This window comes from Ornithorhynchus anatinus, chromosome 12 (genome assembly GCF_004115215.2).
Source record: "Ornithorhynchus anatinus isolate Pmale09 chromosome 12, mOrnAna1.pri.v4, whole genome shotgun sequence".
NCBI lineage: Eukaryota > Metazoa > Chordata > Mammalia > Monotremata > Ornithorhynchidae > Ornithorhynchus > Ornithorhynchus anatinus.
In genome coordinates this window covers 10,988,084-11,015,352 of record NC_041739.1, presented here as the reverse complement: position 1 = coordinate 11,015,352, position 27,269 = coordinate 10,988,084, and the positions used below count along the sequence as shown (strand labels likewise).

Here is a 27,269-nt window from a genome sequence, read left to right as displayed (position 1 = left end):
CTAATAATAATCATCATCATGGCATTTGTTAAGCGCTTACTATGTGCGATGCACATACCTTTTGGCTTATGTAAGTTGAAGCAGTACTCTTGGGCTCCTAAGGTCATTTAAAATGGATGAATCAATCAGTGGAATTTCATTCAATCGTATTTAGTAAGGGCTTACTGTGTGCAGAGCACTGTACTAAGTGCTTACTTACTGAGGACCTAAAGATGGGAAAGTATTTACAAAAGAACCATAGAAGGAAAACACACATTCAAGGACAGCAAGGAGCTTACAACAGAACCACGGTCAAATTATGGGGCCTATTACCTTTTATTGGAGTTTTTGACTTTTGAAGAAAACATTTTGTCGTTGTTCGAAGAGGAAATGTTCTTTCAACATCAATCTGGTCAACTAACACTGATATCGAATCCCACAGACACTCATAATCCTTCTGAATTGCTTTTCCGAGCTCTAATTGCAGGCCTAGGAAAGGTGATATAGAGACTGAACACCTAAACATCAAGTAAAAGTGTGAAATTATTTGTCTAATTCTCTTGATGGCTCCCTTATGAATAACTACATGAACTTCTCTAGCTTCATAAAGATTTCTTTCTTGCTCCCTACAATTTACATTTCCTTTATTATATATTATTCATTCAATAGTATTTATTGAGCGCTTACTATGTGCAGAGCACTGTACTAAGCGCTTGGAATATTCAATTCGGCAACGGAGAGAGACAATCCCTGCCCAAAGGCGGGCTTACAGTCTACTGTTTTGGCCCCTGAATTAATTTTGACTTTAATAAATTAGGTAACAATAATTTGATTTAAAAAGTCCAGACAAAATGCTATTGTACACCGGTTCACTGTAAACAGGTTTTTCACCTGGAAAATAAATGATATGAGTCATCAGTGAACCTTTCTTTATGGTGACCATAATCAACCATGGCTGAACCTAGCGTATCAATTATCTGTATAATTGAGGACCATTCAAATACACTCGGGATTTCCCAGTTACTCTGCAGGACCCCAAAAGGTTCCTAGACGTCTCATGGTTTGCCACAGGGAACTGATTGAGGGGTAGCTGGGAAGTGGGGCTGGATAGCCTAGAAAAGACAGAGACTTGGAATGGGATAGAAGGGAAACAAAGAAGGGTACCCAAGTGGGAGCTCCACCTGGACATCTTTCCCCTCAATCTGAAGTCAAACAATTTGTGAAAATGAATGGGAAGCCATTAGGACATTAGAAAAATGAGTTGGAACTGATGTACGGTATTCGTCAAGCACTATGTTTCCAAGCTCTGTTCTAAGCACCGGAGTAGATACGAGGTAATGAGGTTGTCCCGCGTGGGGCGCACAATCTTAATTCCCATTTTCCAGAGGAGGTAACTGAGGAACAGAGCAGCGTGGCTCAGTGGAAAGAGCCCGGGCTTGGGAGTCAGAGGTCATGGGTTCGAATCCTGGCTCTGCCACTTGTCGGCTGTGTGACCTTGGGCAAGTCACGTAACTTCTCTGTGCTTCAGGTACCTCACCTGTCAAATGGGGATTAACTGTGAGCCCCACGTGGGACCATCTGATCACCTTGTATCCCCCAGTGCTTAGAACAGTGCTTTGCACATAGTAAGCGCTCAACAAATACCACAGTCTAGTGGAGAGAGCACAGGCCAGGGAGTCAGAAGGTCATGGGCTCCCATCCCCGCTCTGCCACGTGTCTGCTCTATCTGTTACCGATTTGTACATTCCAAGCCCTTAGTACAGTGCTCTGCACATAGTAAACGCTCGATAAATACTATTGAATGAATGAATGAATGAATGCTCTGTGACCTTGGACAAGTCATTTCAATTCTCTGTAGATCGGCTGCCTCATCTGTAAAAAATGGGCAGAAGAGTGTGAGCCCCGTGTGGGACAGGGACTGGGTCCAACCTGATTAACTTGTATCCACCCCAGCACTTAGAACAACGCTTGGCACATAGTGAAGTGTTCAATAAGTACAGTAATAAATAATGCTAAAAATAATAATGCTCATAATAATAATAATAATCAGGAGGAAAAGGAAAGAGAACTCAACTGAGGAAGAAGGACTGACCCTAAAGTCCAACTCTGAACTGCGGACGGTGGACTCAGCAGGCTACATTCATCCATTCGATTGGATTTATTAAGTACTTACTACGTACAGAACACTGTATTAAGCTCTTGGGACAAGAGCTCTTGTACAATACAACAATAAATGGTGACATTACCTGCCAAAAATAAGCTCACGGTCTAGAGGGGAGGAGACAGACATCAATACAGTTAAATAAAATTAAAGATAAACGCATCAGTGCTGTGGGGCTGGGAGGTGGTGGAAGAGAAAAAGGAGCAAGTCGGGGCGATGCAGAAGGGAGTGGGAGATGAGGAAAAGTGGGACTTAGGCTGGAAAGGCCTCTTGGAGATGTGTCTTCAGTGAAGCTTTGAAGTCGGGGAGAATAATTGTCGGATCTGAGGAGGGAGGGCGTTCCAGGCCAGAGGCGGGATGTGGGCCGGGGGTCGGCGGCGAGACGGGCGAGATGGAGACAGAGTGAGAAGGTCAGCACCAGGGTAGTGAAGTGCACGGGCTGGGTTGTAGGAGGAGAGAAGCGAGGTGAGGTAGGAGGGAGCAAGGTGATAGAGCCACTCTGGGTACAGTGAGGAGGGGGGAAAGCGACGGGAGCCGCCGCTTCCCGGGACATCTGTCCCTGGTCGGACAGGCGGGAAGCCAGGAACGGGCGGCCCCACTGTCTCTTCTCCCATTTTTATTTTCCCACTTGAATTACTCCGGCCCAACCTGTGACATCATCACTTTAGCCCGCGTCTCTGGCGTTGGCAGGTGGGACGCCCCGAACGAACTGGAAAGACTCTCGTTTTGACTTCCACCCCTCGGTCGAACAAATACATTTACACTCATCCTCAACCGGACACTGCTTTTCATTGGAAAAAAAGATACACTCGAAGCATTCGGGAAATACCTTGGCTATTTTCGACTTCAAAGTAATAGGCAATACTCTTCAAAAGAAGATGATCACTTAAGTCGGGAAGGTACTTTCCATCCGTTCTTAAAGTGGAAAAGTTCAAAAATGTCATCGTTTTTAAAGCGAAAAATTCACACCAGTGTTTCTGAAATGAAAAGATGCAGATTCACGTTACACTTGATCCTCCCCCCGTAGCACGCGGGAAGGCTGTCGGTCAGTCAGCCGATCGTATCTTTGAGCGCTGACTGGGTGCAGAGCGGCGTACAAAGCGCTTGGGAGAGTACGGTACGACGCTATAAGAGACACGGTCCCCATCCTCAATGGGCTTACAGTCTAGAGGCGGGGATAGACATTAATATAAAGAGCGGACTCGCAAATGCTCAGGTAGAGAGGATGTAAGGCCGAAAGGATCTCCCCTCATGTGTCCTTGCATGAGTCACACCTAAAGTGTCTAAAATGAATCACATTGGGTGGGGGAACGGGGGAGGCAGTGAACTCGCTCAGCAGGGAAACGTGTCTACGACCCTTTTGCGCTCAGTGGAAAGAGCCCAGGCTTGGGAGTCAGAGGTCCTGGGTTCGCATCCCACCTCTGCCACTTGTCAGCTGTGTGGCTGTGGGCAAGTCACGTGACTTCTCTGTGCCTCCGTTACCTCATCTGCAAAATGGGGATTAAGACTGTGAGCCTCACATGGGACACTTGATGACCCTGTATCTCCCCCAGCGCTTAGAGCAGTGCTCTGCACATAGTAAGCGCTTAACAAATACCAACATTATTAAGTACAGTGCTCCGCCCACAGTAACTGTTCAACAAATACGATCGAGTGACTGATCGATTGACGGATGGTGATTCCGCCGTCAAAGGGGCCATTAATAATAATACTACTGCGAATAATTATGGTTTCTGTTAAACGCTTACAATGTGCTGACCACTGATCTAAGCGCTGGGGTAGATAAACGGCAATCAGGTCGTCCCACGAGAGGCTTACGGTTTTAATTGCCATTTTACAGAGGAGGTCACTGAGGCACAGAGAAGTTGAGCGGCTTGCCCATGGTCACAGAGCAGAAGAGGGGTGGAGCCGGGATTAGAACCCACGTTCTCCAACTCCCAAGCCCCCGCTCTTTCCGCTAAGCCACGCCACTTCCTTGAGATTCAGTTTGTCTGCATCCTCAGCCCGATACTGCATAACTGGGAGGGGGTGGCATTGCTGGAAGCTGTCATTCATGCTGGGATTTCTTCTCTCCCTTGTGGGTCAGGGGTCTCTCTGCTTTAAATGGAGAATACAAGAGTAGTGGACAGAGGAGCTCTTTTCCACTCTGTGGCTCATGTGGGAGCCATCGGTACAGTAAACTCTCAGATAATAATAATTATTATTATTATGGTATTTGTTAAGCACTTACTATGTGCCAAGCACCGTTCTACATGCTGGGATAGGTACAAGCTGATCGGGATGGACACGGTCCCGGTTCCATCTGGGGCTCACACCCTTAATCCCCATTTTACCAACGAGGTAACTGCAGCACAGAGAAGTGACATGACTTGCCCGAGGTCTCACAGCAGAGAAGTGACGGGGTCGGAATTAGAACTCACATCCTCTGACTCCCAGGCCCGGGTTCTTGCCACTAGGCCACGCCGCTTTCAGACGCACACCTTCTGCATGTCCCTTCCCACCCCTCCTCAAAGGGGCACGTCGCATAGGTGCCCTTGGCTATTTGTGCTCTTCCCGGCCTGCCGGGAGTAGACTGCTTTGGGTGGAGGAGGAGCACGGTCTAATAATAATAATAATAATGTTGGTATTTGTTAAGCGCTTACTATGTGCCGAACACTGTTCTAAGCGCTGGGGTAGACATAGGGGAATCAGGTTGTCCCACGTGGGGCTCACAGTCTTAATCCCCATTTTACAGATGAGGGAACTGAGGCACAGAGAAGTTAAGTGACTTGCCCATAGTCACACAGCCTGTGTGTGTGTGTGTGTCACAGAGATCCTACTGAGCGCTCACCTCCTCCTAGAGGTCTAGTGAGAAGCAGCGTGGCTTAGTGGAAAGAGCACGGGCCTAAGAGTTAGAGGACCTGGGTTCTAATCCTAGCTCTGCCACTTGCCTGCTGCGTGTGACCTTCTCTGTGCCTCGGTTTTCTCACCTGTAAAATGAGGATTAAATACCTGTTCTCCCTTCCCCTTCGACTCTGAGCGTCATGTGGGACAGGGACTGTGGTCAGATCTGATGATCTTGTATCTACCCCAGTTCTTAGTACAGTGCCTGGCACATAGTAAGCGCTACAAAAGCCCCACGATTATTATTATCATTATTACTATTAAGCGTGTACTATGTGCCAACCACTGTACTAAGCTCTGGGGTAGATGAAGAGAATCAGGTTGGACACGGTCTCTGGGTCTTGGGCGTCCAGTGTAAGGCCGTCTAAGGCCACGACCCCTCAAGGCTACCCTGCGATCACAGAGTCGAGGAGGCCCTCCCTCGGATGCGTTTCCAGCAGCGGATGAATCGCTAGGACCCGATCCCGCATTTACCGTGTTCAAAAAGGAGTCTATTGGCTCAGTCCATCTAGAAGTGACGACACGCATCTGGGCCCTTTGCACGAGAGGCAGATGAAGGAGACAAGCCACACTGAGGCAGTGCATCCTGCACAGGTCGGCTACTTCCTCCAAGGTTAACTCTTCGGACTCCTCCTGCACGGCCAGAAACAAAAGACACCCTTATCCACGTTCCACAATGCTCCGCATTTGAGGCAGCCCCCGGTTGACGAAAAAACACCTCAACCCAAGCGCTTTAGAATGGAAAAAGAAGTCATCGGTCGAGAGTATTTACTGAGCGCCAACTGTACGCGGAGCACCGTTCGAAGGGTTTGGAAGGCTGCGATAAAGGTAAAAGGTAGAAACTCCGCCCACATCCCTCGATTCGTTCTTCATTCATTCATTCAATAGTATTTATTGAGCACTTCCTATGTGCAAAGCACTGTACTAAGCGCTTGAACGAGCCTATTTTTTGGCCCCTGCCTCTGGGAGTCAAACTCACTGAAAAGCTTCACAACCTCATTAAAATCCGCCCTCTCCCCTCCATCCAAACTGCCTCCCCACTGATCCGGCGCTTAGAACCGTGCTTGGCACATAGTTGTGCTTAACAAATACCAGCATCGTCATCATCCAAGCACTGATCCTTCCCATCACTGACTACTGCATCTACTTCCTTGCTGATAGTGGAAAGCTTCACAACCTCACTAAAATCCGCCCTCTCCCCTCCATCCAAACTGCCTCCCCACTGATCCGGCGCTTAGAACCGTGCTTGGCACAAGCGCTCGACGTTCAAAGTACCTTACCGGCACACTCCACTCCTTTAGCGCCGGCTTGCCGACTGTGCCCCGATCTCATCTCTCTCACTGCCAACCCCTTTCGCTCATCCTCCCCTTAGCCTGGAACTCCCTGCCCGCCCACTGGAGCCAGACCTCCACTCTCCTCACCTTCAAGGCATTCCTGAGATCACACCTCCTCCAGGAGGCCTTCCCCTAGTGAGCCCTCTTTTCCCCGGCTCCCTCCTCCTTCTGCGTTTTCTACACAATGTTTGGGCATTTAATATCTGCCTTACCCTCAACCCCACAGCGCTTAGGTGCCGATTTTGAAATTATACATTATAAATTCTTTATATTAATGTTAGCCTCCACCACTGAACTTCCCATCCCCATTCTTACCCTTACCTCTCATCCCGCCCCTTCCCTATATCACCTTAGTGCAGAAAGGAGGAGGAGGAGGAGGAGGTCGATCATAGGAAGAATCATGAATGGACTGCAGCAGTGCCACATATATGAACTCCTCTACCTGAAGAGGGGTAATACAATACGATGCACTACAATACGCACCCAAGCCCTCTTTGAGTCAAGCCCATACCTTCAAGTACCAACTATTTGGAGCAGGGTAAACCTGGCTGGAGGGAAGAAATATGGGGGGCCAGGCAGGGGGAATAGGACCATTAACCTTCCCACCAACTCAAAACCTCCGTAACTAACACCCTCATGGCCTTGGCAACGTACCCCAAAATACCCTGTCCTGGAACAGTTCTGAATAACACATTCATTCAGTCGTATTTATCGAGCACTTACTGTGTGCAGTGCACTGGACTGAGCTCTTCGGAGAGTACAACCCAACAATAAACAGGCGCATTCTACTGTCCTTTGTTCAACTATACTCCTCGTGAGGCACAAAAGAAAAATGACAGCAACAGGAGCGCTGAAGTCATCGTAGCAGTCGATGCAAAGATGGGAAAAGTATACGATCAAAACGGGGTAGTATTTGAGAGGTAGAAAGGAAAGAAACAGGAAAGCTAAATCAAACACCACCTGACGCCTGGTAGTTACCATCTCTGTCTTCCCTAAGCGGTAGCTGTGGTACATTCTCAAAGCCAACGAACATGAAGTGATACAGAGGTTACGTCGAACGTCGATTCCTTCAGGCCAAAGACACTGGAACCGTTCTGCTATTTCCCATGCCTGGACCAGAACAGATATGAGCTGTTAGATTAGAGAAGCAGTGTGCCTGGTGGACAGAGCACGGGCCTAGGAGTCAGAAGGACCTGGCTCCTAGCTCCGCCACTTCTCTTCTGTGTGACCTTGAGCAAGTCATTTGACTTCTCTGGGCCTCAGTTCCCTCATCTGGAAAATGGGGATTAAGACTGTGAACCCCACATGGGACAAGGACTGCATCCAACCCAAGTTGCTCATATCTACTCCGGCGCTTAGTACAGTACCTGGCCCATACCACAATAATTATTATTATCCAGCCTGCTGCCTTCTGCATGGAATTTTTAATTTTTTTTAGCTATTTGTTAAGCACTTACTGAGTGCCAGGCACTATATACTGATCTCTGGGTAGACAAGATAATCAGGTAGGACATAGTTCCTGCCTGACATGAGGGTCACAGTCATAATCCCCATTTTACAGATGAGGCACAGAGAAGTTAAGTGACTCGCCCAGGATCGAACAGCAGACAAGTGGCAAAACCAGGATTCGAACGAGGTCCTTCCGACTCCTGGGCCCATGCTCTGTCCACCAGGCAATGCTGCTCGAATGCCTCCTTCTCACCCGACCCCGCTCCCCACCAGGTCCGGTAGAGAGTTTGAGGAGGAGGTGGGAGAGGTAGTTCTCCACTTTGCTTGGGAGGGAGGATTGCTTTACCCTCTGAGATTACCAAGGGCAAATCGTATTTCTTAAAAGAAACTTGAAAGTGCAGAGTTTAGTTCTACGACGGAAAGAGAAAAATAGCATTTGAAGGCAGCCCCCCGAGACAACGGCTTCAGTACCTCTTGCTCTATAGTCTTCCTTCTCAGTCCTCCAAAGAGATGGACTAATTCAGCATCACTGCAATCTTCCATTTCATTCATCAGTGACTGATAAACTTCTTTCATCTTTGCTCTGTTCTATAAAAAAGGGCAAATAATATGGACTATTATTATCAAGTCAAAGGTTTCATTTGGGAATAAGAGAAAATGAAAAGAGAAAAGGGCCCATTAGTCAAATATAAGGATAAACTACTAGATGGCATTTTTTCTGTCTTCAATTTGGTTCACTGTAAAATCGCCCCCTCATACCTTACTTCCCTGATTTCCTACTATTACTGCTAATAATAACTATGGTATTTGTTTGGCTCTTCCTAAGTACCGAGCACCGTTCTAAGTGCTGGGGTAGATACAAGATAACTCCTCCATTTACACTCACTCCCTCGGTGAACTCATCCGCTCTCACGGCTTTGACTACCATCTCTACGCAGATGACACGCAGATCTACATCTCCGCCCCTGTCCTCTCCCCCTCCCTTCAGGCTCGCATCTCCTCCTGCCTCCGGGACGTCTCCACCTGGATGTCGGCCCGCCACCTAAAACTCAACATGAGCAAGACTGAGCTCCTCATCTTCCCTCCCAAGCCCGGTCCGCTCCCAGACTTCTCCATCACCGTGGATGGCACGACCATCCTTCCCGTCCCGCAGGCCCGCAATCTCGGTGTCATCCTTGACTCGTCCCTCTCGTTCACCCCACACATCCTATCCGTTACCAAGACCTGCCGGTTTCACCTCTACAATATCGCCAAGATCCGCCCTTTCCTCTCCACCCAAACGGCTACCTTACTATTACGGGCTCTCGTCATATCCCGGCTAGACTACTGTGTCAGCCTTCTCTCTGACCTCCCTTCCTCCTCTCTCGCCCCGCTCCGGTCTATTCTTCACTCCGCTGCCCGGCTCATCTTCCTGCAGAAACGATCTGGGCATGTCACTCCCCTTCTTAAACAACTCCAGTGGTTGCCTATCGACCTCCGCTCCAAACAAAAACTCCTCACTCTAGGCTTCAAGGCTCTCCATCACCTTGCCCCTTCCTACCTCTCCTCCCTTCTCTCTTTCTACCGCCCACCCCGCACGCTCCGCTCCTCTGCCGCCCACCTCCTCGCCGTCCCTCGGTCTCGCCTATCCCGCCGTCGACCCCTGGGTCACGTCCTCCCGCGGTCCTGGAACGCCCTCCCTCCTCACCTCCGCCAAACTGATTCTCTTTCCATCTTCAAAACCTTACTTAAAAATCACCTCCTCCAAGAGGCGTTCCCAGACTGAGCTCCTCTTCCCCCTCTACTCCCTCTGCCATCCCCCCTTACCTCTCCGCAGCTAAAGCCTCATTTTCCCCTTTTCCCTCTGCTCCTCCACCTCTCCCTTCCCATCCCCACAGCACTGTACCCGTCCGCTCAAATGTATATATTTTCGTTACCCTATTTATTTTGTTAATGAATTGTACATCGCCTTGATTCTATTTAGTTGCCATTGTTTTTATGAGATGTTCTTCCCCTTGACGCTGTTTAGTGCCATTGTTCTTGTCTGTCCGTCTCCCCCGATTAGACTGTAAGCCCGTCAAACGGCAGGGACTGTCTCTATCTGTTGCCGACTTGTTCATCCCAAGCGCTTAGTACAGTGCTCTGCACATAGTAAGCGCTCAATAAATACTATTGAATGAATGAAAGTTGTCCCACGTGGGGCTCACAGTCTTGATCTCCATTTTCCAGATGAGGTTACTGAGGCATACAGAAGTGAAGTGGTTTGCCCAAGGTCACAGAGCAGACAAGCGGCGGAGCCGGCATTAGAAACCACGTCCTCTGACTTCCCAGCCCATGCTCTTTCCACTAAGCCATGTTGCTTCTCTTCTACTCTGAGCTCTACTACAAGCCATCATGTTCACTTTACTCCTCTAACACCAATCTACTGACTGAACGACCTACTCATCGTACCTACATCTCGTCTTCCTCACCACCGACCCCTGGGCCACATCCTGACTCTGGCCTGGAACATTTACATTTGACAGACCAGCAGTCAAACACCTGGCCGCCTCCTATCTCACCTCGCTAGTCCACTACTACAACCTAGGCTTCACACTTCGCTCCTCTAATGCTCAACTTCTCACCGTACCTTGCGATCCTCTATCTCGCCATCAACCTCTCACCCACATCCTGCCTCTGGCCTGGAACGCCCTCCCTCTTCACATCCAACGGACAATGACTCTCCCTCCAACCTCCTCCGAGAGGCCTTCCCTGACTAAACCCTCCTCTCCCACTCCCTTCTGCACCACCTTGTCTTGCTCCCTTTATTCATCCCCGCTCCCAGCTCTACAACAATCACGTACATAGCTGTAATTTGATTTATTTATATTAATGTCTGTCTCCCCCCTAGTCTGTAAATTCATTGAGGAGAGGGGTGTGTCTGTTACATTGCTGCATCGTACTCTCCCAAGCGTTTAGTACACAGTAAGCACTTGATAAATAGAATGGCTGACTGACCATCCCCACCTTCAAAGCCTTACTAAAATCACATCTCTCCAAGAGGCCTTCCCCAGTTAAGCCCTCATTTTCCTCATTCCCGCTGTCTTCTATGTCATTCTTATTCTTGGATCCGTACGCTTTATTCACCCCACTTTCAGCCCGCAACACTCACATACATATCCATAAGTCATTTAATGTCTTCCCCTCTAGACTGTAAGCTGCCCGTGGACAGGGAACACGTCTACCAACGCTTATATTGTACTCTCCCGAGCACCGTACAGTGCTCTGCGCAGAGAGAGTGCTCAATAAATAGGATTGATTGGTTTCATACCCCGCCCACATTAACTATAATACTTTGCAAAGGAAAAAGTTTAATCATTATTAAATTCATTTGGGTAAAGCATTTTGAGAATTTTGAAGAGAAAGTGACATACGGATGAGAAAAATATTTCAGTTTACCTTTGCGAAAAAAATGTGGTGTTTGTGCATACTCTGAAGAATGTGTCCATAAACTCGGATTGTGTCCGATGCTTGATCTGAGATAAGAACAACATTGACTTTCATTGACCAGGCCTGAATGATAGAGATGTTTAAGAGGTTTGTCTGTAGGTCATTTAGGCCGTTATCTGCAATTATTAAAAAATACGGGTATTTTTCTTCCAAGAAATATTTCCACTCCGGGGATAAACAGCTGGAAAACTCCGTCCGGACGTCAATGGCGGTATTGTGCTTCAGGTGCAGAATTAAAGTTGTTCTTAGAAGAAGCAGCTGAGGAAACTTGAAATATACTTTTTCAGTATCCTGCAAAAAACAACATCACATTTTTCAGTGGGGATATTAATTCTTGACTGATTATTATCATTTAGCACTAGGAGTAATGGTATTGAATACCTACTAAAAATGACACATTTTATTATGTGCTTGGGAAAAGACAAGAGAAGCAAAAGACAGATTCCTTCCCCTGAAGAATTTTATAATCTAATGACAGGAACCCCATGGAGACAAAGGATAATAGTTGGAATCGTATTTCTTCCAACTATTCTAGAGTGACCTAGTGGAAAGAGCACAAGCTTGGAGAATGAGGACTTGGGTTCTAATCCCCGGTCCGCCACTTGTCTGCTCTGTGACCTTGGGCAAGTCACTTAACTTCTCTGGGCCTAAATTACCTCATCTGTAAAATGGAGATTCAATTACTGTTCTCCCTCCTACTTAGAATGTGAGCTTCATGTGGGACCTGATTATCTTGAACCTTGTTTAGTGTAGCACTTGGCACATAAAAGTGCCTAACGAATACCATGATAGTTATTATTATTTACTGAATGCCCACTGGTGTCAAAACCAGTCATCGTGAAGCCACGAGAAGCAGTGTTAACTGACAGAAAGAACATGGGCCTAGGAGTTAGGAGATGAGGATTAGCATCCCATCTCCATCTTTGCTGGCTCTGTGACTTCAGAGACACTTCATTTCTCTGTGCCTTAATTTCTTCATCTGTAAACTGTTCTCCCACACCTTCCATCTGTGAGCACCATGGGGGACCGGAACCAAGTCTGATCCGATTATACTGTCTCTACCCCACAATTGAGCAAAGTGTTCAGCACATAGTAAGTGTTTAAGAAATAGCACATTTATTCATTTCATTTGTCATTTAATCAGTCAATGGTACATATTAAGTGCTTACTGTACTTGGGACAGTACAATAAAGCAGAGTTGGTAGACACAGTCCCTGACCAAAAAGAGGTTACCGTCTAGAGAGGGAGACAGATATTAAAATAAATTGTGGTGCTCACTTGATGTACTGTACTGCACTAGCAGCTAGGAAAAGTCAGAATAATGAAGTGGCACATTCCTGTCCACAAGGAGCTTACACTCTAAAGGAAGATAAAAACGTGAAAGTATTTTACATCATTGTTGAAACAAATATGTTTAGGGGACATCTAAACATTGGGGCTGAGGTGGGTATCAATAAATTCAAAAATGCAGCCTCCCTCCTCCCTCAGGGAGTGCCAACCATGAGGCAGGCAGAAGCTATTCCAATCATATTTTCCAGGAGGGCAAGGCTGACACATTTTAGATTAAGGTGACCCAGGCTTGAACAGTGAATCGCGGAGGATTATCCCCTAGTATTGATTTGTTTCTTTTCCATTTTTCCCTCTTGCTCTCCCTACATCAACCCTGCTCCATTTTAAACTGCCAGTCTCCTTTGAGCCTATGTGAACCAACAGAAGTGTGTTTTTCCCAGGGCTCAGTACGATGTTTCACCCATTGTAAGCACTTCAATCAATCAGTCGATCGTATTTATTGAGCACTTATTGTGTGCAGAGCACTGTACTAAACGCTTGGGAGAGTACAATATCGCAATATAACAGACACATTCTCTGCCCACAGCAAGCTTACAGTCTAGTCTTAATGTTATTACTGATTGATAAACTGATGGGGCAGCAGATGGTTTGTTTTTGGATGTGGATTTTTGGTAAGGATTTGAAGGAGGGAGAATTGCAGATTTGCAAAGTGAAGTAGGAAGAGAATCCCAGATGAGGGGAAATGGTGTAAGCGATAGGAATACTGTTCACTTTAGTATCTTCCCCAAAGAAGTAATGTTTGAGTTCTTGGGACAGGCATATTTTTGATCAGATTTTTCTATTTCTATTCCCTTTAGGTTCAGTTTTCTTCTTGGGAAAATCTAAAATACATTAGTACATTAATAGACTAATGAAGTACATTAGCAAATATCCCAAAGAATTCAGATCTAAAAGTAATGTGAATTTTTCAGATTTATTATTGAATTATCAGATCATTAAAAACAAATGTGAACCTTGTGCTTCTGTGGTCCCCAGAGATGTAGTCTAAAAGTTTAGAGACAAAGAGCTCTGAGAAAACCAAAACCAACAAACTAGCTTTTTCCCAGTCCGAGGTATCTTTTCTTATCATTTTTATTTATTGCATGTTTCACTATTGATCCTTTCTGTAATCTAGTACATTACATAACCGACATAAATACATACATTACATAAACATCATTTCAAAATCCCACCATAAAAGTCTGTAGTTGTTACCTGGAAGAAAATAATGACAAATTGGGCTCCTTTGTTTATTAAGTCCGTCAAATAGCGTTCGACTAAATAGAAGAAGTGAAGGTTCTGTCCTAGCACCAGTGATTTTTCACATATGCAGGAGAGGAGTAGAGAATCTCCATCGAACAGAAAATATTCAGATTCTACAAAGTCAGCGAGCAAACTGGAATATCTGGAATTAAGATCACAAACAAGTGCAGCTAATATCATCCCAATGATCGCAAGGGCAATAAAGTAGATCACTGTATGATTCATGTTCTTTTAAAATAACCATAAGATCATTTCATCATCTGCAGATTTAGATTTTACGATTCACAGGCAGAGCTTACGTGGTTGTAGTGAACTGGACTTGATACTTCAACAAGTATCTCGTCAATCCTATTGATGAAGACAGTCAATCTGGACAACAGTCAAAAAAAACTTCTAAAAATAGTTTGATTTTTTCTTGTTTTTTTTGTTTTTACTCGAATGACCTAAATAGTTGCCTCGACACTTATGTCGTGGCTTTTTTACAGTCCCAGCTGAAGATATTTTTGAAGGAAGGCAGACAGTCGTTCTTGGGAAGTAGAACTGTAACAAGTTTCCTAGAGAAGCTCCCACCTGCTTAGGGATGTTGCTCACCAAACATCTTTTTGCACAGAAAGTCAAAACCAAAATAAGAGACTTTTGATTTTACGATCATTCGCTTCCTTTATTCCAACCATACTTACTCAGCTTTTGGTATTTCATTTAAAATGATCTCTGATAATTCATTCAGAAATTCAGAACAGGCTTTTGATCCTGAAAAAAGACGTAAAATATCAATAAAATGTAAAATACTATCCAAGCGAGTCAATATAGGGTTTATTGGCAGAGGCTATCGAAGCTGAAGGAAACCTACCAATTAATATCTGAATGAAATCGAAATTACTCTTTTCTGCCTGCCTATAATTTTCTGGTCACAAATTCTTTACACTTATTATCTGCTGGGTGAAGAATTCAGTAAAACCTCACCCGCAACCCCACGGCACTTAGGTACAAATCTTTAAATTATTTACTTATGTTAGCATTTGTCTCCCTCTCTAGACTGTAAGCTCGCTGTAGGCAGGGAATGCGTCTGCTGGTTCTGTTGTATTCTCACAAGCACTTACTTTGCTCATGGTAATGTAAGCTCACATTGCTCCGCACACGGTAAGCACCATTAATGAGCATGATGACGATGATGACTTTACAAAATGAGATTGCAAATTTAGAATTTAGGAATTTATGCTTTTTTGGTATGTTTAGTATTTAGGATTTTTGATGGGATTTATAGTGGATGGAATCGAGGTTTAGGAGTCAGAAGGATCTGGATTCTAATCCTGGCTCCACCAGTGGCCTGCTGTGTGACTTTGGGCAAGTCACTTAACTACTCAGTCCTCAGTTACCTCATCCATAAAATGGGAATGAAGACTGCCAGCCCCATGTGACTGATTGATTTATCGTTTTATATCCTGATTGCTTTCTATCTACCCCAGAGTTTAGAACAGTGCCTGGCACCTAATAAGCGTTTAACAAATACCATAATTTTTTTCAAAGGGCCAGCGCAATATCATCAGTCTTTTATGTCCGGGAAGATTTGAAAGGTTTGATCGCACCAACTGTCTGACTGCCAGCCAGGCCCCGAAAGCACCATTCTAATCCCACCATCCAGATCCCGCCTCCCTGAGCTGTTCTGGAGTAGGATGTTCAGTCTCAACAAGTCCTACGATACAGACTCCACAAAATAATAATAATAAATCACATTCGTTAGCGCTGCACTTAAACCCCAGGGTAGATATAAGAGAATCAGGTCAGATACGGTTCCTGTCCCACATGGGGCTCACAGTCTAAGTAGGAGAGGAAAGATGTAATAATCTAGTAAAAATCTTGGTAATCAAAAGGGGTTCAGCAATGGAGGTGCCAGTTGCAGATGGTGAACAAATGAGAAAGCAAAAAATGAATTAAAGACAACTGGCGTCTGTGCACATTGATGCTTTACATTTTACTGCAGTTTTAAATGCTATTTGTTAAGCGCTTACTATCTGCCAGGCACTATACTAAGCTTTGGGGTAATAATAATAATAATAATGGCATTTGTTAAGCACTTACTATCTGCCAGGCACTGTACTAAGCACTGGGGTAATAATAATAATGATGATGGCATTTGTTAAGTGCTTACTATGTGCAAAGCACTGTTCTAAGCACGGGGGGGGGGGGGGATACAAGGTGATCAGGTTGTCTCACGTGGAGGTCATGGTCTTAATCCCCATTTTACAGATGAGGGAACCAAGGCACAGAGAAGTGAAGTGACTTGCCCGAAGTCACTCAGCTGGCAAGCGGTGGAGACGGGATGAGAACCCACGACCTCTGATTCCCAAGCCCGGGCTCTTTCCACTGAGTCACGCTGCTTCTCTCCCAAGCACTGAACTCAGTGGTCTGCATATAGTAAGCGCTCAATAAATACGACTGAAAGAATGAACAGGAATGGTATTTACCGAAGGTCCACTGGCTGTCACGCATTCCACAAAGAATTATGAAAGTACACCGGCAAGACAAACCCAAGATTTGCTCTCTGTAGATAATGGGTAGAGAAGTACACTCCCGAGGAGCATCCCTCTTCCTGGCTTAGCCAATGGAGGCACATTCAGGCCATGAGAAGAAGTATGGCTAGTGGAATTCATGCAATAGTATTTATTGAGCACTTACTATGTGCAGAGCCCTGTACTAAACGCTTGGAATATACAATTGGGCAACAGATAGAAACAATCCCTGCCCAGTGATGGGCTCACAGTCTAATCACGGGCTTACAGTCTTGAGTATGGGCCTGGGAGGCAGGGGATGTGGGTTCTAAACCCAGTTCCCTCACCCGGCCGCACTGTGTCCTTGGGTAAGTCACTTAACTTCTCTGTGCCTCAGTTTCCCCATCTGTAAGATGGAAATTGAATACCTGCTCTCTGTCTCAAACTGCGAGCCCGATGTGGGACGGTACTGTCCAGGCTGATTATCTTGCGTCTGCCCGGGTGTTTAGTACAATGCTTGGCACATTGAAAGTGCCTAGAAAATATTATTATTTGGACTCTCAGACCTGTGGAACACTTAATATTCACCCTCCCTGACTCCTTCATTCATTCCATTGTATTTACTGAGTGCTTACTGTGTGCACAGCACTGTATTATGTGCTTAGTAGAGTGCGATACAACAGTAAGCAGACACTACAGCACTTAGGTATATATCTTTAAATTATATATCATAAATTGCACAGTTATTCATATTAATGTAGACTGTGAGCCCGTCATTGGGCAGGGATTGTCTCGTTCTGTTGCCGAATTGTCCATTCCAAGCTCTGCACATAATAAGCGCTCAATAAATACTACTGAAGCAGCGTGGTTCGGTGGAAAGAGCCCAGACTTGGGAGTCAGAGGTCATGGGTTCAAATCCCCACCTCTGCCACCTGTCAGCTGTGTGACCGTGGGCAAGTCACTTCACTTCTCTGGGCCTCAGTTCCCTCATCTGGAAAATGGGGATTAACTGTGAGCCTCACGTGGGACAGCCTCATTTCCCTGTATCTACCCCAGCGCTTAGAACAGTGCTCTGCACATAGTAAGCGCTTAACAAATACCAACACTAATCGGGGGAGACAGACAGACAAAAACAATAGCAATAAATAGAATCAAGGGGATTTACACCTCATTAACAAAATAAATAGGGCAATAAAGATATATACAAATGAGCACATTGCTGAGGAGAGGGGAAGGGGGGGAGCAAAGAGAAAGGGGAGAAAAGGGGCTTAGCTGAGGGGAGGTGAAGTGGGGGGCAGAGAGGCAGCAGAGGGAGCAGAGGGAAAAGGGTAAGCTCAGTCTTGTCTGCTGTGTGATCTTGGGTGAGTCATTTCACTTCTCTGTGCCTCAGTTAATTGGGGAGTAAGACTGTGAGCCCCACGTGGGACACGGAGTGTGGCCAACCTGATTTGCTTGGATCTATCCCAGCGCTTAATACAGTGTCGGGCACATGGTAAGAGCCTAACAAAGACCATCAAAAAATCCTTCTAAGTCACTAGTTTGTGTCAGTTACTAGAAACGTTTAGCCTGTAAGGGATTTCATATAGAATTGGTTGCTAGCTTCTCGCCACAAAACCCATCCGCCTAGGTTCTTGTTTTAAGGGTGCAAAAGTAATAATAGTAATGATTATTATTATAATTACGGTATCTGTTAAATGCTTACTATGTGCCAGGCACCGTACTGAGCACTGGGGTGGATACGAGCAAATCGGATTGGAAAGAGTCCCTGTCCCACGCGGGGCTAACTATCTCAATCTCCATTTTACAGATGAGGTAACTGAGGCCCAGAGAAGTAAAGGGACTTGCCCAAGGTCACACAGCAGAGGAGTGGCAGAGCGGGGATTAGAACCCATGAACTTCTGCCTCCCAGGCCCAGGCTCTACCCACTATGCCATGCTGCTTCTCAGTAGATCCAACTGTCACCTCATAGATTGTAAGCTTGTTGTGGGCAAGGAATGCATCTGTTATATTGTTATAAGAGAGTCTCCCAAGCACTTTATGCAGCGTCCTGCGCACAATAAGCACTCAATAAATACGACTGATTGACTGACTGATTGATTGAAAGCAACTCCATCTGACAATCGGATGAACCTTGCCCCCTCCAAACTTGTCAGTCTGTCCCACATTGCCCCCATTACCCCAATTTAATCTTTCCCTCCCTTTTCCGTGCCCCCAAAAGAGCGAATTTTTTCATTGTTCCTCCATTCCTCCATGGCTCTTGTGCACTCTCCTCCCCTCCACATCCCCAAATACGGCCCCGCCGCCCGCCCCAGTCCTCCTAGTGTCTGCTGCGGCCTCCCCTCTCTTCACCATTTATTTCCCGCTCAGACAGGCTCCTTTCTCATTTGCATTGGCCAAGATCCCCATATGCTGCAAAGCCTGGACTTCAAAGACCTAATTTACACTCTTAGTGGACCTGTCACCTTCCATCTGTTCATTCTTCTTACCTGCTCCTCCTCCTCCTTCTCCTCCTGTTTTTTGCTTTCTTCCTCCTCCTCCTTTTCCACCTTCTTCTTCTGCAGTTCCTTTCACTTTTGTTTTCATTTTGGTCTTCTTGCTCCTCTCTTTTCCAATTTGTTTTGTGGACGCTGCATGATCAGCTATTGCCTGGGTCCCTTTCGCTTTTTTTTTCTTCATTCCTTTCTCTGGCAGCTCCTTCTGGAGATCGGTCACTGGCAAAAACAAATGTTCGTTTTAACGATTTCACTTGGACCCTTGGGACGATATCAACACACCGGTGCTTGCTGAACCATTTCTCTTATGTGGAAAAGGGACGTCAGTGATTATATTACTGGAAATAGATCAGATTCCTTCTATTTCCTTAGTCTCGATACTGACTTCTTACTAGGCCAAAGATTCTTTATGAATATTTCTAGAATTAAAGCTAACGGCTGAAAATTTACTTAATACGATTATATCTTGAATTGGGCTCTATTTTTTTGATATTTTGGAGAGCGTGTAAATGTAGAAACATGATTTGTGTAAAATAAAAAGTTTCATAAATTAATATGCAGTAGTCTATACACAACTCCTTTGGCCCATGCAAACACTCACACTCTTGAAAATATGGAAGTATCAACCAGACTCATCTCTTCTTTCTGATTATTCGAATTTAAGAATACCTGATATCTGTTGGTTCCCAAATGGTTTTGAAAATTGACTTCAGAAATACCGAAACCTGGAAGATTATGCACCATTACCCTTATTTGTGGGTGAATTCCATAGATAGGTTTAATGTGGCTCTTCTGTATTCCACCTTCCCACAATGACTACTGTCAGTTAATTGTATTTATTGAACGTTTACAGTGTGCAGAGCGCCATATTAAGTGCTAGGGAGAGTACAATATCTCAATGTAGCAGAGACGTTTTCTTTATCCTCTTAACCTACAGACTGACATAACCCTGACATTTAAACCTGACATCTGAAATCTGCAGAAATCCAACCCACTGGCTCTGCTAAAAACAATTATTGAAAAGAAGAGTTGATTCAGAGCTAGGTGTGGAATACTGAATTAGGACCTAAGTTAGAGTGAAGACAATGGTTACAATTAAGACTAAATTTAGGTTAACATAGATCTCCTCCTCTAGCCTGGATGCTTAGAGAAGCAGCGTGGCTCAGTGGAAAGAGCCCGGGTTGGGGAATCAGAGGTCACGGGTTTGAATTCTGGCTCTGCTACCTGTCAGCTGTGTGACCGTGGGCAAGTCACTTCACTTCTCTGTGCCTCAGTTACCTCACCTGAAAAATGGGGATGAAGACTGTGAGCCCCATGTGGGACAACCTGATTATCCTGTATCTACCCCAGCGCTTAGAACAGTGCTCTGCACATAGTAAGCGCTTAACTAATACCAACATCATCATCCTCATCATCATCATGCTTGTCAGCAGGGACCGCGTCTACTTACTCTAACGTATCGTCGTCTCCCAAGCGCTCAGTAATAATACTAATAATGATGGTTTTTGTTAAGCGCTATGGGCAAAGCACCGTTCTAAGTGCTGGACGGTGCTCTGCAGATAGCAAGCTCTCAATAAATACCACTGATCGATTGACTGAGTGTAAAAACTAGAGTTTGGGTTAGCAAGAGGAATGGAGTTAAGATTCAGGTGAGAATTAGGGATAGGTTGAAGTATAGGCTGATGCTATAATTACGCCTTGGGATGTGCAAAAGGGATAAATAACTTACCAGGCTCCACAGCCTTCTTGATATCCTCAGGGTGACTTTGGGTGACATTTTCCTCTGACTCTTTACATGCTAAACTCTTAGCTTCGTACCCCACTCTGAATTTTACTTCCTGGTCACCACCTCCCCGGACAGCATGAGCGTCCTCTTGCATAACTGCTTCGGTCTTCGTACGGAGTGGATTTACTGTCCCATTCCCTAAAAGGAAAAGACACATATCGATAATGAACAGATGAATATTTTCCTGCGCAATTTTCTTCCCTGAATAAGGCTATCGAGTCTGCATAGGAATGCCTCGGCAGTGGTAAATAACAGGAAGGGGAGGAATGTGGGCTGACTTTTCCTTGCCCGTCATGGAAGTGTATTATACCTCAGGGAGAGAATGTTTTGGGCATGCGAATGTGCCGTAAGCACAGCCATTTCTGCTCCAATCCTCTGTGCCATCTCCACAGTGCAAATGCAACCAACCACGTGTCTGTTGATTTTGGGGTTTTTTTTTTAATGGTATTTATTATGCACTTACTATGTGCAGGCACTGTTCTAAGTGCTGGGGCAGATACAAGCTAATCAGACTGGACACAGTCCCTGTCCCACACGGTGCTCAAAGTCTCAATCCCCATTTTACAGAGGAGGAAACTGAGGCACAGAGGAGTGAAGCGACTTGGCCAAGGTCACACAGCAGATGAGTGGCAGAGCTGGGATTAGAACCCAGGTCCTTCTGACTCCCAAGCCCTTGCTCTACCCACTAGGCCACGCTGCTTCTCAAGTGATCTTTAACCAAATGGAAATGGAAACGTGGCTCAGTGGAAAGAGCCCGGGCTTGGGAGTCAGAGGTCGTGGGTTCTAATTCCGCTTCTGCCACTTGTCAGCTGTGTGACTTGGGCAAGTCACTTAACTTCTCTGGGCCTCAGTTCCCTCATCTGTAAAATGCGGATGAAGCCTGTGAGCTCTACATGGGACAACCTGATTACCTAGTATCCTTCCCAGTGCTTAGAACAGTGCTTTGCACATAGTAAGCACTTAACAAATGTCATCATCATCATTATCATTATTATTATTATTAAAACAGAATGGGGACTGTGAGCTGCAGCTCTCAGGGTTGCGATACTGGGCTCCCCGGAGCCCCCGCAGGAGAATACCTGAGGAGAATATCAGAGGAGAAGCAGTGTGGCCTAATGCAAAGAGCACGGACCTAGGAGTCAGGAGGACCTGGGTTCTAATCCCGGCTATGATACTCGTCTGCTCTGTGACCTTGGGCAAGTCACTTTGCTTCTCTGGGCCTCAGTTCCCTCACCTGTAAAATGGGGATTAAGATGGTGAGCACCACGTGGGACAGGGACTATCTAAACTCGTCTCTAGACCGTAGGCTCGTTGTGGGAAGGGAATGTGAATGTCTGTTTATTGTTGTGCTCTCCCAAGGGCTTCATACAGTGCTCACACTAAGCGTTCAATAAATATGATTGAATGAATGAACCCAATCATCTTGTATTTACCTCATCTGGTATTTATCTTATATCTTATATTCATATTTGATTGTATTTTAGAACAATCAATCTTTCAATCGATCGTATTTACCGAGCGCTCACTGTGTCTAGAGCAGTGTGCATAGAACAATATAACCAAGTTGGTAGACACATTCCCTGCCACCAGTGAGCTTAAAATCTAGAGGGAGAGAACAGCGCCTAGCACGTAGTAGGCATTTAACAAACACCATGTAAAAAATATACATATATAGGAGTGCATATTATTATATTATGAGCATGAGGAATATTACTGTATAATATTATCATATTATAATATAATATTATTATAATATATTATAGGATATTAGTGTATCATGGCATAATATAATTACACTATAAAATATTATTATATATAATGATATACTATGGTTATGGTGACATGATAATGTAATATATTATATTTATTATAATCATAATATATTATAATAAAATAATATTATTATATTATGAGCATGGGCAATCCTGGCCTTTCATGAGGTACCTAGAGTACTTGACCAAGGTCACTCAGCAGACGTGTGGCAGAACTAGGATTAGAACCCAGGTCCTTCTGACTCCCAAGCCCATAATAATACTAATAATAATGTTGGTATTTGTTAAGTGCTTACTATGTGCAGACCACTGTTCTAACCACTGGGGTAGATAGAGGGTAATCAGGTTGTCTCACGTGAGGCTCACACTCTTCATCCCCATTTTGCAGATGAGGTGACTGAGGCACAGGGAAGTGAAGTGACTTGCCCACAGTCACACGGCTGACAAGAGGCAGAGCCGGGATTTGAACCCATGACCTCTGACTCCCAAGCACGGGCTCTTTCCACTGAGCCACGCTGCTCCCAAGCCCATGCTCTATCTACTAGGCCATGTTGCTACTCAAGTGATTTTTATCCAAATGGAACCTAAAACAGAGTGGGGACTGGTACCTAGAGTTTACAGATGGTAGCCTCCAACCCTCTCCTTGCCCTTATGGACACAAAAGTGGGTGGTAATCTAATTTTTTTCTAGAAATAGGCAGGATTTGAACTCAGATGTCAAATGAAAAGTTCTCACCCCCTTAACTCCATGATACCTAATTTCTTCTCATCAGTCTGAGGAATGCAACTAGCTGCTGGTTTTGCATGGCTCAGTGGCTCAGAGAAGCAGCGTGGCTCAGTGGAAAGAGCACGGGCTTTGGAGTCAGGGCTCATGAGTTCGAATCCCAGCTCTGCCACTTGTCGGCTGTGTGACTGTGGGCAAGTCACTTAACTTCTCTGGGCCTCAGTTCCCTCATCTGTAAAATGGGGATTAAGACTGTGAGCCCCACGTGGGACAACCTGATTCCCCTATGTCTACCCCAGCGCTTAGAACAGTGCTCGGCACATAGTAAGCGCTTAACAAATACCAACAAATACCAACATTATTATCATGGGGCAAATGGGTTTTCTTGAGAGGATTTTTCCAGGGAAAAATGGACCCAAATCTACTCTGGGCAAATTTAAGACTCAGCAACCAAGGAACAGCTGTGACGCTTGAGGTCAGGGTTTCTGGTTCTCGAGAACCATGTTGTGAGTACGTCCACATGCGGTTGATAGGTAGCCCTTGGGGCATTTACAAATCCCATCTCAACTGCCCCACCCAGCTGAGCGTCACAGAAACGTAGAGAGTCCAGATTGGCTAGCAGGGAGGTGAGGAGCACAGCTGTAGCCATCAGGGAGGGAGAACTCTTGGGCTAGTCAGAAGGCAAGCTCAAATTCAATCACAGAACCAAAACGGACCGATTTAGAAAATGTCCAGCCAAAGAACGAATTGCAAATTTCTCCCTTTCTGTGGATTTTAATTGAGGCCGTTTCCATTTGCCTCATTAAGAAAAATATAGGTTGGGGATTTTTTCTTTCCAAACAAGCCCCTTTTTTACTCTTTTGTAAAACCTTCTTCCAAGAGGCCTTCCCCCGATTAGCCATCTTTTCTCCTACTCTCTCGTTCCCTTCTGTGCCATCTAGGCACTTGGATCTATACAATCAAAAGCCCTAATTATTCAACCTACCCTCAGCCCTCACCTCTGAGGGTCGTAACTGGAGAGTTTCCAGTACTCTACCAATCTCGACTATGGGAGGGAGAGTCAAGGAGACGCATAGCCGTTCCATTCCGAGCTTGTGCAGTGGCTAGCAAGTGGAAGGCCATCTGTTACGAGTCAAAACTCCCCTGTGCTGGGCAGCAGCAGTATGGGAGAGAGTAGAGGGAGAGACTCAGGATTAATGCAGGGAAAGAGGCATATTTCCATATTTTTACCAAGAAAACTCTATGGATCCACTACCAGAACGACTGCAGATGGAGGCGGGGCGTTCTGGGAGAGACGTGTCCATGGCGTCGCTACGGGTCGGACTTGACTCGACGGCACGAGACAACAACAACTCTCAGTCCTACAGCACTAATGTCTTGTCTCGTCTTAGGCTATCAAGTCGTCTCCGCTCCATAGCGACACCATGGACACATCTCTCCCAGAAGGCCTCACCTCCGTCTCCAACTGTTCTGGTAGTGGGTCCATAGAGTTTTCTTGGTAAAATTACGGAAATGGTTTACCATCGCCAGGCAGTCAACTCGAGTCTCCGCCTTTGACTCTCTCCCACGCCACTGCTGCCCAGCACAGGTGAGTTTTGACTCGTAGCAGATGGCCTTCCACTCGCTAGTCACTGCCCAAGCTAGGAATGGAATGAATATGTCTCTGCTTGACTCTCCCTCCCAAAGCCGAGACTGGTAAAGTCCTGGAAGCTCTCCAGGTGAGATCCTGAGGAGGTAGGCACTAATGTACATATCTGCAATTTATTTTAATGTCCATCTCCCACTGTAAGCCTTGTGGGCAAGGAACTCGTCTACCAACTCTGTTGTGTCGTAGTCTCCCTAGATCCTTCTCTGCAGTTTCACATTTCCTCCTGCCTTCAGAACATCTCTACTTGGATGTCCCACCGACACCTCAAATTTGACATGACCAAAACGGAGCTCCTTATCTTTCCACCCAAACCCTGTCCTCCCCGTGACTTTCCCATCACTGAAGACAGCATCACCATCCTCCCTGCCTCACAAGCCCATAACCTTGATGTTATCCCCGACCCATCCCTGTCGTTCGACCCGCACATTCATCTGCCACCGAATCCCGTCGGTTCAACCTCCACAACCCCACTAAAATCCGCCCTTTCCTTTCCATCCCAACCTCTACCGCGTTAGTCCAAGCACTTGTCCTAGCCGGCCTTCATTACTTCATCGTCCTCCTTGCTGACCTCCCTGCCTCGGTCTCTCTCCACACCCCAGCCTGCACTTCACTCTGCTGCCCAAATCATTTTCCACAAAACCATTCGGTCCATGTTTCCCCACTCCAGTGACTGTCCATCCATCACTGCATCAAACAGAAACTCCTCACTGTAGGCTCTAAAGAACTCAGTCACCTTGCCCCCTTCTACCGTACCTCTCTCATTTCCCACTATAACCCCACCCGCACGCTTCTCTCCTCTAATGCCGACCTACTCACCGCACCTCTATCTTGTTTATCTCCCTTCGACCTCTCGCCCACGCCCGACCTCTGGCCTGGAATGCCCTCCCTCTCCACATCCAACAGGCGATCACTCTCCCCGCCCTTCACGGCTCTAATTCAACGCACATTTCCTCCAAGATGGCTTCCCCCACATAAGCCCTCAGTTCTTCTTCTCCCACTCTCTTCGTATCGCCCGTGCACTTGACTTTGCACCCTTATTCACCCTTCCCTCAGCCCCAAAGCACTTATGTATGTACGCGTAATTTATTTATTTATATTAACGTCAGTCTCCCCCCCCAGACTGTAGGCCCGTTGTGGGCAGAGAACGTGTCTACCGACTCTGTTAGACTGTAATAATAATAACATTGATATTTGTTAAGTGCTTACTAGGTGATGAGCCCTGTTCTAAACGCTGGGGTAGATACAGGGTCATCTGGTTGTCCCACATGAGGCTCCCAGTCTTCATCCCCACTTTACAGAGGAGGTCACTGAGACCCAGAGAAGTGAAGTGACTTGCCCACAGATACGTGGCTGACAAGTGGCAGAGTCAGGATTCGAATCCATTACCTCTGCCTCCCAACACAGGCCTCTTTCCACTGAGCGCTGGGGGAGATCCAGGGTGATCAGGTTGTCCCAGGTGGGGCTCCCAGTCTTCATCCCCATTTTCCAGATGAGGTCACTGAGGCCCAGAGAAATGAAGTGACTGGCCCACAGATACGTGGCTGACAAGTGGCAGAGCCGGGATTCGAACCCATGACCCCTGCCACCCAAGCCCGGGTTCTTTCCACTGAGTCACCCCGGTTCTCACTTCCCTTCTCCGGGCCTCAGCGCCCTCATCTGGAAAATGGGGATGAAGGCTGGGAACCCCACCTGGGACAACCTCATCACCCTTGGATTCCCCCCGCCCAGCGCTGAGATCGGCGCTTGGCACACAGTAAGGGCCGAAGAGATCGGATCGGTCCTGCCCTCCCTCTCGAGCCCGGACCCCCCCGGCCCCGACCGTACCACCGCGGGCCTGCCGGCCGTTCCCGTCGAAAAGAGCCCGCCGGCGGGACCTACCAAGTCTGCGGGGGGGGGGGCGGGGGGCGGCGCGGAGACTCGGAGCCCCCCGCTCGTCGAAGCGAAGGAGGAAGAGGGCGAAGACGGAGAGGCGAAGGCCGAGCCGTGCTCGTCACCCGCCCCGCCCCCTATATCTTCTTCCCTCGGTTTCGATTTCGATTCCCATTTGCCCCTGGGTTTCTCGGTTTCTCTTCTCGGGAATTCATTCATTCACTAGTATTTATTGAGCGCTTACTCTGTGCAGAGCACCGTACTAAGCGCTTGGAATGGACAGGTCGGTAACAGATAGAGACAGTCCCTGCCCTTTGACGGGCTTACAGTCTAATCGGGGGAGACGGAAAGACAGGAACGATGGCAATAAATAGAATCGAGGGGAAGAACATCTCATTAAAACAATAGCAAATAAATAGAATCAGGGTGATGTACATCTCATTAACAAAATAAATAGGGTAATGAAGATATATACATGAGCCGGTCCCTCCCTCCTCCTCCTCCCCGCTTTCCTTGGCCGGCAGGACCTCCCCACATCTAAATCCCCAGGCAATTCTTCGCCCCCTCTTCGAAGCCTTCTGGAGGGCACACCTCCTCCAAGAGGCCTTCCCTGATTAAGCCCCC

General features: G+C 46.3%; 1 protein-coding gene across 1 annotated transcript in view; it reads right to left on the bottom strand.

Annotated features, from left to right (window-relative positions):
* Positions 1–26,753, bottom strand: part of DDX60 (DExD/H-box helicase 60) — an 80,464-nt gene extending 53,711 nt beyond the window's left edge. The window contains exons 1-11 of the mRNA XM_029076821.2: positions 26,655–26,753; positions 20,577–20,771; positions 18,842–19,066; positions 14,547–14,616; positions 13,819–14,008; positions 11,224–11,565; positions 8,278–8,394; positions 7,336–7,467; positions 5,498–5,656; positions 2,970–3,117; positions 313–468 (exon numbers count right to left, since the gene is read on the bottom strand). Of these exons, the coding sequence (XP_028932654.1) occupies positions 313–468; positions 2,970–3,117; positions 5,498–5,656; positions 7,336–7,467; positions 8,278–8,394; positions 11,224–11,565; positions 13,819–14,008; positions 14,547–14,616; positions 18,842–19,066; positions 20,577–20,727 (1,690 nt within the window). The 5' untranslated portion in view covers positions 20,728–20,771; positions 26,655–26,753. The remainder of the gene's footprint in view (positions 1–312; positions 469–2,969; positions 3,118–5,497; positions 5,657–7,335; positions 7,468–8,277; positions 8,395–11,223; positions 11,566–13,818; positions 14,009–14,546; positions 14,617–18,841; positions 19,067–20,576; positions 20,772–26,654) is intronic.
* Positions 26,754–27,269: the final 516 nt, after the last annotated feature.